Source organism: Patagioenas fasciata, chromosome 3 (genome assembly GCF_037038585.1).
Source record: "Patagioenas fasciata isolate bPatFas1 chromosome 3, bPatFas1.hap1, whole genome shotgun sequence".
NCBI lineage: Eukaryota > Metazoa > Chordata > Aves > Columbiformes > Columbidae > Patagioenas > Patagioenas fasciata.
The window spans coordinates 109,543,246-109,555,849 of NC_092522.1; the positions used below are offsets into that span (position 1 = coordinate 109,543,246).

The 12,604-nt window shown below is 47.1% G+C and overlaps 1 protein-coding gene across 2 annotated transcripts in view; it reads left to right on the forward strand.

Moving 5' to 3' along the window:
• Positions 1-6,089: 6,089 nt before the first annotated feature.
• Positions 6,090-12,604, forward strand: part of GRHL1 (grainyhead like transcription factor 1) — a 42,176-nt gene continuing 35,661 nt past the window's right edge. Inside the window, exons 1-2 of one of the 2 annotated variants that reach the window (XM_071807054.1) lie at positions 6,090-6,236; positions 9,862-10,048. In XM_071807054.1, the coding sequence (XP_071663155.1) occupies positions 6,217-6,236; positions 9,862-10,048 (207 nt within the window). In that variant the 5' untranslated portion in view covers positions 6,090-6,216. Of the gene's footprint in view, positions 6,237-6,679; positions 6,819-9,861; positions 10,049-12,604 lie in introns of those variants that run through there. The other variant, XM_071807053.1, reaches the window with a different exon arrangement.

Consider the following 12,604-nt stretch of genomic DNA (forward strand, 5'->3'; position numbering starts at 1 on the left):
CGTATGTACTGAGAAGATTTAGAATAGTTAATAATTATTTAACTTAGACAATAGCAAATCAGTTATTCTGAGACCTTGATGTGCTTTCCAGAATGAATTAAGCTTTTTCCTAGTTTCTGTGTTATATTTTAACACAGTTTTTTTTCTTTCTTTAATAGTGCAAAAGTAACATTGCTTTATGATTTCTCCTAAATAATGCAACCTTCTCTTGTTTCAGTGGAGAATATGACAGATGTCTCACTGTATTTTGAAAGGTACAGCCTGCAGCAGAATTGGAATTTTACCATACTGATTTTTTACTGCATTTACGTGTCTGCATTCTCAATATCAACTAGTCTCAGTCAAGAGAATTTTCTTTGTAAAGATTTTACCATTTTCCAGAAAATCAAGGAGAGATTTTTTTACTTTCTCAACTCTTAAGCAGAGTGAGGGCCCTGCCCCTGATGTAACAGAAGCATGAGAATCAGCCAGGCTCTGTGCCTGCAAGCAATTCTAGTCTAATTTATTGTCTATAACATGTAGCATGGGCTTCACTGTAATTACATCTTTCCTAACCCATTTTTAGCATGATCCCTGAAACAGTCATGTTTAGAAGATTTGAGAAAGCTGCATACAAGGCTGCAGACAATGCAATGAATATCTCACTTTCTCATAACTTCTTGGGAAGTTACGGGGACTCAAAAGTCCCTTTCTCAAAATGACTTGTCTCTCTTTTTGGACAAATAAGACTTTTGCTGATGGTCCCAAAAAACTATTTCAGGGTGTTTATGGAAAGTTGTTAAGAGGGTGCTTTTGCAGGGCCAGGAGCAGAAGTGCCAGGACCAGTACCCACAGGGGTTTGGGGAGATGTAAAGTCTGGAAATGTGAAGTCCCTGAGTAAGTGTCTGCTCCCTGGTTCATCTGTCCCTTCCCCATGTCAGGCTGAGAAGCCGAGAAGGTTCAGGATAACTTTGATTAATGAACCTCTTTATTTTGATCCAAAACGAAACGGACTTCCCAGCACATACGGTCATATGTGTTTCCTGGCTGAGCATGTTAGTATGTGGATTTACCAAATCAGCATCTCTCGCTACATTAGTTCTTGCACTAAATGCAGAATGCTTGTTTTCCACTATGCCCTCTGTAGTTACTGGTCTTGTTGCTCCTGATGTGTGAAGCTCCCTTATTCCTGTCTGGGTTAGAGGAGAACATAAAGTGGATGCCAAGATGAGGAAACAGGTGTACATGAAAGAGCTTTCCTCACCACTGCTTGTGCTCGGATGCTGCTGAAACAGTGAACAAGAGGGTGAGGAAGGACTGGCAGAGCAGGGGATGATGAATGCTTGTGTCCTCACACAAGGTTGTAGCTGCTCTTGTACAACTGCTAATGGCAGTGTTTTGAGCGCTAGAACACTCCTCCCTGATCCTCGGCATCTATGCTCTGCCTCTGGCAGTTCATCAGGTAGTTTTAAAAGAAAATGCAAGCGTATTCCTCTAATGATCTCACATGGCTGCTCTGTATTGTAGAAGTACTTTGTGTCTACTCCCTGTTGTCCCAGCAGTGGCTTTGCTCATCGGCTGCAGGCCCTGCCATTGCCTTGTGGGAACGCCACTGAGTGTGTGTAGTGGCTGCATTGCAACCCGAAAGCTTGACCTGGGTCCTGGGGTGCTTCTGCGCTGCCTTTTTGTGGGGGACACCTGTGGTGGCTGGCTAGGGAGCACTGCATGCTGCTGGCAGGGCTGCCTGAGCGTGCGGAGCAGTGGCTGCTGCAAGGGACATGGCTGAACACACCACCTTACAGGCCCAGGGGAGAGAAGAGTGTCCTAAAACTATGTCCAAGTGCCCCAGCTCTCCCGGTCAGGACATCAGACCACAGAGCTGGTGATCTCCTGGTGAGCTCTCAGCTCCTTGCTATCTCGACAGGGTTCATGTCCACAGGCAGGCTGGTTCCTGTGCTTCCGAGCAGGACTGGGACCACAGTCCCAGGATGCCACCACCTCATGGCTGCACCAGGGCTGCCCGGGACCGCTGCCCACAGCTTGCTCTGGTGCTAGGATGTGATGGAATCCACCTGGCCATGCATCTCATCTGCACAGTAAGTTGTGCCTCATCAATATAGAATCACAGAATAATTTTGGTTGGAAGAGACCCTCAAGATCATTGAGTCAAGCCATAACCTAACTCTAGCACTAAACCCTGTCCCTCAGAACCTCGTCTAAGCATCTTTTAAACCCCTCCAGGGATGGTGACTCCACCACTGCCCTGGGCAGCCTGTTCCAATGCCTGACAACCCTTTCCATGAAGAAATGTTCTGAACCTTCTCTGGGGCAACTTGAGGCCATTTCCTCTAATCCTATCACTTGTTACTTGGGAGAACAGACCAAACCCCTCCATGCTACAATCTCCTTTCAGGTAGTTGTAGACAGTGATAAGGTCTCCCCTCAGCCTCCTTTTCTCCAGGCTGAACATAAGTTCACATAAGTTCTCCAGTTCACATAAGATTGTGACAAAACACTTTTGTTTGCTGAAGTGAGATCCGTGGTGTCTCTAATTCCTAACTGGGCAGCTGGGTGGTTTCTGTGCCACGGAGCAAAGCGGATTAGGCAGAGAACAGCCAAGGAGCTGCACACGCTGTTCTCTCACTGCAATGCTGTCAGGCTGTGCGGCAGGACCTGTGCACACAGAAACCAAACCCCAAGGAAGCGCCATATGGACCAGAGACACATACTATGATTTTATTGTTGATAGAATTCTAGACTTCAGGCTGACTTATTTTTTTAAAGGCTACTGCAAAATTGATCCATTTACATCGTTGTTATTTCAGAGTGTCCTTAGTCAGGCTGATGGAGCAGCTTCTCCTGCCCCTGAATAGTCTGTATGCTCTCAACGGTGTATGCATTATCTTTGGGGCGAAATACAGAATTAAAAGGGAAATCTTTAAGGAATGCCCGCAAGATTGCATACAGGGATATGCCTGAAGTGAAAAGGCAAACTGTTTCTTTTATTTTCCTGTTCTGTATTTCACACATCGTGCTTTCGTTTATTTCTTTACCCTTTTATCCCCCCAGATTTTTCTATCTTCTCTTTCCTACAAGGCATTTCCAGCTTCCTTTCCCACTGTCATTTGTCTTACTATTTCTTTTCACCATACCTGCTTTCACCTCACTTCCTAGAGTTCAGGAACCTCTGCCTGAGCTTTTCTTCTTCTTTTTCTTCTTTTCTTTTTTTTTTTTGTTTTCTCCCAGCCGTTTGATGCCTTCAGCTAATTCTGCGTGGGTCAGTGATCAGCTTCAGGCCATCTTTTCCAGCTCTGCCATCAGTGACCACAGGCCTGTGGCAGAAGGGAAAAGCTTTCCTGCTGTGCTGTGTAAGGAAGTACAGAAGATTCACTGCTCTTTACAGCCAGCTCTGCAGCCTGGCCCTCGCATTTTAGGAGTTCAGATTAAGTAGAAAGTATCTTGTTTTGACTCCCTGTTGCGTTGTGTGAAATCAGAAGTAGTGTTACAAACCTGATGCAACTTGTCTGTGTATTACACAGGTGTGAATGACCAGTGCGTATAGATGATAATTATCAAGTATGAGATTTTAAAACCTTATTTGTTAGGTAAGTCATAACAGTAGCTGATTCTTGTCCAGAATAATTCCCAGTTTCTCTAAATGCTGATGTCAAAAGACAGACTAGGAGGAGGCGCAAGCACATTGAGACAGTGCTTGGCCAGATGGTTGCAAATGGCGTGTGAGTCCGGTGGCTTACATGTGTGTTTCGAGTGGGATTCGTTTAAAAGGAAACGAATACGTGAAGAAGGGAAGAACACTGAAGGCAGGGCCGAGGCAGGAGGAAAGGTGAAGGGAAGGGCATGAGAGGTGGAGGAGAGCGGTGAGACGGAGGTGAATGGGCTGAGCGAGGGAAGAAGCTGGAGAGGTAAATGGGCTGAGCAAGGGAAGAAGCTGGAGCGAACGCCAGCAGGCACGGGGCACGGGAAGCCCTGCCCAAGCGCTGCTGCATCGGGCTGGCACGGCTGCCAGAGCTCTGCCGAATCCCTGCGTGCTTCTCGCCCCATCTTATTCAGCGGTGATGCAACCCGGTCAGTGACATCACAGAAACACACCTACAAGTGGTGTTACAGAGTCTAGATTGTGACCGGCAGATTAGTCAGTGGTGTCACAATCCGGTGTTTATATCATTGTCTCCTCGATGTGGAAGTGATCGCTAATGATGATAACTCAGTTTTTGTCGTCGGATCAGCCTGTTAAGAAAAGCCGTCCCTTCTGCAGAGGCGACAGCTTGGATTTATTTGGAATAAAATCCTGGTAAATTCTAGTTAAGTAGAGATACCACGTGTGGCACATTACTAAGTGATTTCAGCAGTTCAGGTGCAACGTAAACATGTGACTGAACCTCAGCACATCCTTCATCTGGGTCACTTACAACTACAGGGTAGTATTAAATTGTGGTGTTAATGAAAAGTATGGACATGTGCCAAAAAGCAGTGGTTGTGTCTGCACATCCCAGAATTCTACGAACAGAAGTGGGGAGCCTGAGGAGTGAACAGCACCTGAGAAAGTTGGCAGTTCTTCCCAATACTTGCAATTTTGAGCTGGTTTTGTAATTTCTATCAGAAACAAAACGAGTTATACTTGTTTAGAAAAACATCACTTTCTGACATCTTAATTGGATGACAGTGTTCTTTTCATATGTGAGAGCTGATAAGAAATTTTCTTCTGTGTAATCTCAAATTAGATTTTCTTAAATAGGTTGAATAAATATAACACCGTTTATTGCATGTCATAAAGAACAATTTACATCAGTTCATTTCACTTTGTAGAGCAAGATCCTACTTCAGTAATGATATTTATCTTTTGCCATCCCAATGGCAATGTTTGCAGATCCAAACAAAGCATTTTGTTTCCAGAACGCTAGTTGTAATCCAGCCAGAGGATATTAAGCAACTTCCAGGATTAGACCCTTAGTGAAAGTTTGTTCCCTTTAGTTTCATATTTCCTTTGGTTGGCTGCTTGAATTGCCCTTCTATAATTTTGCATTGGAGTATATCCTGTACAAATAGGGAAGCGATTTTGACCTAGAAGGAGAGACCTCTTATTAGTGTGCATGCTTTTAAATTACAGTAGCTATCTGAAGCATCTTGACATATGATAGATAGCATTGTTGCTGGATGGGTTTGATTCAACTTGTTACTTGAACAAGCAACCTCCCACCCTTATTTCTCAAGGAGAAACTTAAGATCTTTCTGATTTAAATTCATGCATGCCACTTTGGACATATCCATTGTAATTGTAACGTTGATGCTGTTGTTAAACCAGAGGATTTAGATACATTTCCAGCAGTAACTCCATTGTAAACCTCCCCTTCTCTCCCAGCGCGGGTTCGTCTATGAGACGCATGACGCCGGGATCCACTGTACTTCGGCAGTCGGTGCAAATTAACGAGTGTTGTGTTGGTTTTAGACTTCCCTAGAAACGACTTTAGTACAGGAAAAAGAAATAAGGTATATGGGATGGGAAAAGGGAGACCCATGTGTCAGGTGAACGATTCCAGGGTGATTCCCGTGAACCCCACCGCCAGTCCCGGGCCGGGCCGGGATCCAGGAGGTGACACCCCCTGAGGCGGCGCAGGGGGAAGCGGGACGGGCCGATCGGGATCTCTCGCGTACCCCGGTGCATCTGCGGTACGTGCGGGGAGAGAGCTGAAACCGGGCAGAAAAGGTATTTTTTTGTCAGGAAAACGGCCTGTGACAGCGGGGTGCGCTGCCGGGCCCCAGGGAGGCCCCCAACCGCTGGGAGGGCACCTCCGCCGTGAAGTTTTACTCGTCCCTTTTTTGCGCCGCCCGCCGTGTTGTAACGAAGGGGCTGTGGCTTGTCGCCCCCCCGCGCCCCCGCTGCCCGAACGCGTTCTGGTCCCCGGTTCGGGTCCCCGGTTCGGGTCCCCGGTTCGGGTCCCCGGTTCGGGCCCCCGGTTCGGGTCCCGCACGGCACCGCCCCACCTCGCGCCCGGCCGCCCAATGGGGGCGCGGCGGCTCCGCCCCGCGGTCCGCGGCAGCCAATGGGAGGCGTCGCTGGGCGCCCGTCCACCTGCGGCTGCGGGAGCCACCTGAGCGGGCGAGAAAAGCCGACAAAACCCGTCGGTGCGGCGGGCTGCGCGCTGCTCTCTCCGGTCGCCCCCGCCTCGCCCTCCCGACCAGCTGGGCCAGTTCTGCCGCCCGCTGCCTCCGCCAGACATGACACAAGACTACGACAAGTGAGTGAGCCAGGCGGCGAAGAGAGAGTGGGGAGGGGGGGAAGAACCGCGTCCGGTCCGACCGGTGCTGCCGCCCCTCCAGGGGGCTGCCGCAAGAGGGGCCCGCCGCCTGCTGCGCTGTGGGGCCGGGCCGGGGGGAGCCGTTCTTCCCGGGGGCCCGCCCCTCTCTAACTTTACGGAGAAGTAACCGGAGGCCGCTGTGGGGCGGTACGAAATGGCGGGGAGGGGGAAGCCTTGGATGGGGGGGGGGCAGCGGGGCGACCCCGGCGGCCACCCCGCCCCGTGAGCCGAGCGGCGAGGCCGAGTCGGCTTTGAAACCCGACACCCGCAGCGAGGCGTGGGGCCGCGCCGCCGCCGTCCGCCCCCCGCCCCGCCGCACCTTAAATGCGGGCGGCGGCGAGCGGGCCGCGCTGTCGGGAGGAGCGGGCGCCGCCGCAGCGCCGGGCTGCCCCTCTGCCGGGGGCCGAGGGAAGCGGGCGGAGCCGCAGCGGCGGGTTGTGCCCCCCGCTGGAGCCGGGCGGTGCGAGCGGCCCCCATGGACTTCTACGAGGCGCACCCATCCGGAAAGGTGGATTTCGGCAGGTGAGGGGGTCGGGCCCGGCCCGGCCGTGCCGGCAGCCAGCGGGGCTCTCGGTGAACTCAGCTGCAGCTGCGGGAAACCGGGTGTCGAAAGAGCTAAAACTGAGCGTAGTAACTCTGTGGTGTTGAACGACGAGGTGTCTTCTTCAGATGGACCCCGCACAGGGTTTAATGGCTTGGGTTTACTCCTGCGCTTGTCACCGTGCCCGTCTGGAGACGGTGGCCGCGGGCACTGTAAGAAAATGGGATAACTCTGAAGGGATTTGAAGAACCGATTAAAAAACTACTGTATTTTGAATAGTCGGTGACTCAAATGGACTCGCTCTCTAGGAAAAGCATAGGATTCCTACCAAAGGTGTTCTGATGTTTGGTTTTATTTTTTTAAATGTATAACTTTTCAGAAAGAGGACTCTAATGCAGTAGTTCACTAACTTTACCTTGTGATTAGGATTTTTTCCTTTGTTGGTTTTTTTTTTTTTTTTTTTTGTTTTACCTCTAATGACGCTTGACAGCTGAGGCCATAGCAATTGAGGTACATGAGCTTCAATTTTCTGGCACGTAGACAGAAGCCAGCGAAAGAAATCCTCTCTGCTGCCTCAGCATTAAAGGTGTGCGCTGTGCAAAGCCCAGGTGTAAAGCACTCTGAGGATCTCTGAACGTCTTGAGTTAAATTGCATGGTGACGAAGAGGAAGGGAGGGTTGTGGATCACTGAAGTAAGTAGGAGTAGTTTCTGTGATCTGAACACAGATCTGTGGGTTCCTCGCAAACAGAGAATATTTACTTTTTGTGATATTCCTCTCCTTCCACTTTAGTTATGTAGAAAGTAATATTTAGAAATTATTAAAACTGCCGTAGGAAGCTTATTTCCAGCCGATACTGGACATGTCTGCTACTTTGTGGGCAGAACCATGTGCCAGTAATCTTGAAACATAAAATGAGAGAAAAATAAATGTTTACCTTCTCTTATTAATATGCTCTTATTTTGCTGAAAGAAGCTGTGGTTCTGTTAAGGGATTGAGTTGCTGCCAAACCCTGCACTTCTCTTGATAATTCTGCAGATAATTCTTTCTACGCTGCTTTTAGGGGAGTAGATTACCTGTAGGGCAACATGCATTGTATTTAGGTGGTGGCAATGACAAAGAAATCACACAAAAATATGTAGCTTTTTGCATTTGCTACATTTCTGTTTAGTGGCTGCTTTAGTCTTGAAGGGAATCAACTCAGTGTTCTTTAGAGTCCCAGCAAGGCTGATGGAGCCCTTTGGCTGGGCAGTGGTGGATCCCGTGAGCTGCACCCAGGCTGCTTCAGTTGCCTTTTTCTTTACAAGAGACTTTAACTGGAGGTTTTACCCTTTTGCTGTGGGCATTTGAGGTTTCTTTTATCATATTGTATAAGCACAGAGCTTGTACTTTGTCCCTAAAGAAAATTCTGCTTGGTCTTCTGCTGTGAAGTCTCTAAGAGAAAGTGGAGGCTGCCCCCCTGCAATATCAGAGGTATCTGCATTTTTGTATTTGCGTCAGTGTGTACACAAATACGTACAAAGACATAAAGAAAGGGCTTGTCTTTGTTGTTGTTGTTTGCTTTTTTCCAACTATATAGTAGTGATTTACAGCCACAAAGAGCTCTGACAAATCCTGGAAACTCCCACTGGCTTTAAGTGTCTTCAGCTCAGCCGAACCGTCCTGGAGCTCAGCAAAACTGCTGTCACTGATAAAGGGCTGAACGCGTCATTTGCAAAGTGCTTTGCAACCTTTTTGGTAGAAGGTGGTGATAAATGTAGGATACAGTTAAGATTTTTACGGTGATTAGAGTATTTCACAACTTTTTATTTCCCAACTTTTTGTATTTGTAGTATATTTCAATCTCTGAATGCATCTGGGTGAACAGATGAGAAGAATGCTTATCTACTGGGAAGGGGTGTGATGGTGGTGGGGAACTGCTTTTTGTCGAGGTTGTGGGTTTTTTGTTTCCTTGGGTTTTTTGGTAATCTGTCATTTATTTTAAACCTATTACCAATTCATTAAGAAACACCGACTTTGGCATTATTTAAGAAAATAAAAAAGCTTCCTTTCTTCTCCCCCCCCCATTCTGCAGTAACTAATCTTATCCTTTCACTGGAAAGAAAGCTGTTTGAACTGGTCTAAAAGTCAGATTTTTAACACAGTTAACTTGAACTGACTTGGAGGATGAAGTGTATATTTTATCAATAAAACCAAAGTATCTGAAGTCTAAGCTGGTAGGACAGCATTTTCTACAGATTTTCCACTTTCACCTGTGGGCAGAAGGTCCAAGTCATCTTGGAACTTTCTTGTTCCCAATCACCTCTAAATGTTCAGAGTAAATACTTTTTTTAATACTACAATATAAAGGGAAAAACTCCGGTTTTTCTCTCTCTTTTTTTGAGTTACGTGTTGAGGATGTTTCAAACTGGTGTCACAGATTATTTCAGCACTAACCAGGCAGTAAGTCTTTTGCCTTCCCTTGTCAGAAAAATTCACTGCCAAATTGATTTGAGGTCCCTTTGACCTATTTCCATGTGAAGTTTATAACTGATTGGCAACTTCTAGATGGTATTTCAGATATACTCTGAGAGCGACGGCAGCTTCTGAAAGCTCTGGGGGAAGGAGATGTTTCATTAATTCACAATTTGTAGTTCCACGTGGGAACTGGAGCAGGTCGTGGCTTGGTATAGTATTATTATGTAGGACGGGCTAGAGGTTTTGTAGGTGGTAGGCCAGTAAACGTGTGGAACTCTTTCTGGTTTGGATTCAGAGCGATCAGTTGTGTTTTTAAATGGCTTTGCTATTTTATATAGGCTGGTGTAATCCAGCCGAGTTTGGTCAAATTAATCCTGGTTTACACTGAGCGTGAATGAGATCAGAATTAGGTTTCTGGGCTTTTTGTGTTGACTAATCCTTGCAGTGCACTGAATCAGAATATGTGAACCTTGTGAAACTGGGACAGCTAATTAGGAGAACTTTAGGAATGTTTTTCTTGTGTTCTAACAGGTGGCTTTCTTCTTTCTCCCTTTTTTTATGATTCAAGTAAAAGACCCGTCTTGGTTCTTCAGAATGACTCTCTCTACTCTCAGAGACGTCCTTACACCAGTGAAGATGAGGCCTGGAAAACCTTTCTTGAAAATCCTCTTACAGCAGCTACCAAAGCTATGATGAGCATCAATGGTGATGAAGACAGCGCAGCTGCCCTGGGACTGCTGTATGATTACTACAAGGTAGATTGGCGTGGGTACGCTCCGGCAGCGGCGGAGCTCTTGTTCCACCCGCGGAAAAGGTGTCATTTGCTAGAGGATTTTACAGAAGCTGTGACTAGATCACAAAGACTTTAAGCTATGTGGTTTTTAAATGGAAAAAAATTCCGAGTCCCTTTTTTCTGAAAGTTGGTTTATTTTTAGCTCAGTAAAGCAAGATTCCCTGGATCTTAATGTAACGGGTCAAAACTTCAGCAGCACTTTGCCTGCTGACTCTAGGTTCTGCAGGAGCTGATATGTTATAGGAATAGGTGTGAAGGGTGATACTTTGGAGCATGCCTGTGTCTGAATGTAAGTGCACATGGAGAAATAAACTTCTCTTCTCCTGCTGGTGTGATCCCTGTTCTGGTGGGGCCTTTGGCTTTTGCTGGGGCTTTGATGTGCTACGTGACTCTCAGCTGATACTAAGCTATCACTATGGATTTTTAGTGGTGTGTGAGGTGGAAATGCCCACCTGAAGGGGTTACTGTCCACGCCTCTCTAACCTTCCATGGGCTTCAGCTGCCACTGCTAATCCTTTGACAGCCGCAGTTGTCTTCTCCAGTGTGTGTGGCCTTCTCAGAGACATGCACCTTCCTAGATGCTCACAGGTAAACAGAACACAGTCAAGCAGATAACCTCCTGCTTTCTGTGGGATATATTTTGCTGGGCTTTCTTTCCTGAACACCAGAAGTCTAAGCCAGGGTAGTTATGTCCATGTCTAAGTCAGCAGAGACCAACATGTGTTTCCAGGTAGGGAGGTGTCCTGCCTGTGTTCTGATGGCACAGCTCACCAGGCGGAGATGCCTGTTTTTTCTTTGCTGAGTGTACAGGAAGGCCAGGAGGCTGACTTGGCTTGTGTGCCTGACGTTTTGGCTAGTGTCTTTTAATAGCAGTGAGCACAATTGCCAGCCTTGGTGTGTTCTTCAAGCAGGAGGAGAGGCTGACTTGTGCGCGCAAAATCCTCGCCTGCCCTTTTAAGAGCTGAACATGCCTTATGTATCAAAATGTTATTGTAGTGCTTAATATGGAGATGGATGCTCCGCACACACGACAAAATGCCACAAACTCACTGATGTGGATGTTTTTCAGATAGTTTTGTGAGAAAACTGGCGTTCTGCCTTGTGCCTCTGCTTGCTGTGCTTTTGGGGGAAAAAAAAAGAACCAAAACAAACCAAACAAAAAAACCCTCAAACACAAAACCACAAACAAGCAAAAGCACAAAACCCACACACTTTCACCAGAACAATCTTAATCCACAAAATCAATTTTGATTTCTAAACCTGTGGATTACAAATAAAGCGTGATGTTGATCCTTCACGCTTGGCAAAGCAGAGGGGATTTGCCGTACATTAATGTCTAATTCAGGGTTTCCTCTCATGTTTGGTTATCAGTGGGTGTACAGAAAAATCAGTGGAAGAACAGGTATGCTGCACACTTGGGTGAAGCAAAATGGTTAGAAGTTGAAAGATTTATTGAGGACTGATGAAGTAATGCTAGAGGGATGACATCTAGGCATTTCTAATACACCCCCTCTGCAATATTAAAGGTGAGATCACCTTTGCCTTAAAAAAAAAAAAAAAAGGCAAAAAAAAGAACAAAACAACAGAATCAAACAACTTGAGTTTTCTTCTGTTTGACCAGTGCACTGTGGTTAATAAGGCCTTACAGGAAACAAATCTTTGATAAAAATCTGAAGTTGAGAAGCGTTGGACTTGAGGTGAAACGTGGCTTGGAAGACCCTTGTTTTCCAGTGACTAGCTAGTGTTACCCTGCTGGCAGCTTCCCAACTAGAGGTTCTCGAAGTGCTGCTGGTTCCTGTGGAAAACTCAGCAGTTCTGGTGTTATTGGAGATTCCAGGTTATGTGGAAGAGCCAGGAGTTAGGTTTTAGTTGGGGTCTGTTTAGAGACGGGTGCTATTTGCGCCATCAGTCAGCGCAAAACAGTGGTTCCCTATGTTGCACCTGAGCTGATGAACGTGGGCAGTATCTGAGCAGGCTTCAGTGAGGGAAGGTGGTGGGAATTGACTTCTCCTTACACCATGAAGCGTTTCCTTTGCTTGTTCAAGAGGCGTGTTGAGGGTGGCAGAAGTCCTGGGCGCTGTGTGTGCTTGCAGAGGAGCTTGCGTGGACTTGCTGCACGGCTGAGGGCACCTGAGCCCCATGGGCTGGTGCCCGCGGTGGTGAGAGCGTTTGTGTCGCTGGCTGTGTGCTCCCAGGAACCAAGCTGCTGCAGGTAAAAAAGCTCACCACCTTCTGTGCGCCTTGGCCTGGCAGCACAGCTGGGAAAATGGTGCGTGTCTGTGCGTGAGTTAGGGGCTTGTGTGGTGGTGTGTGGTGTTCTCAGGGTAGATCCTGTCCGTGGTATAAAATATGAGAATCAGTATTGAGCTGTCTTGGATCCAGAGCACTGGTGGTTACCTTTTGTTTATAAAAGACTTAATGCAGTTTGGGATAATGTGTTGTACACGGTCATGCACAAGAGTCAGCTGTAGCATCATAATATGCTATTTGAACCTGGTCCTCCCTGAATCCTCTGTTC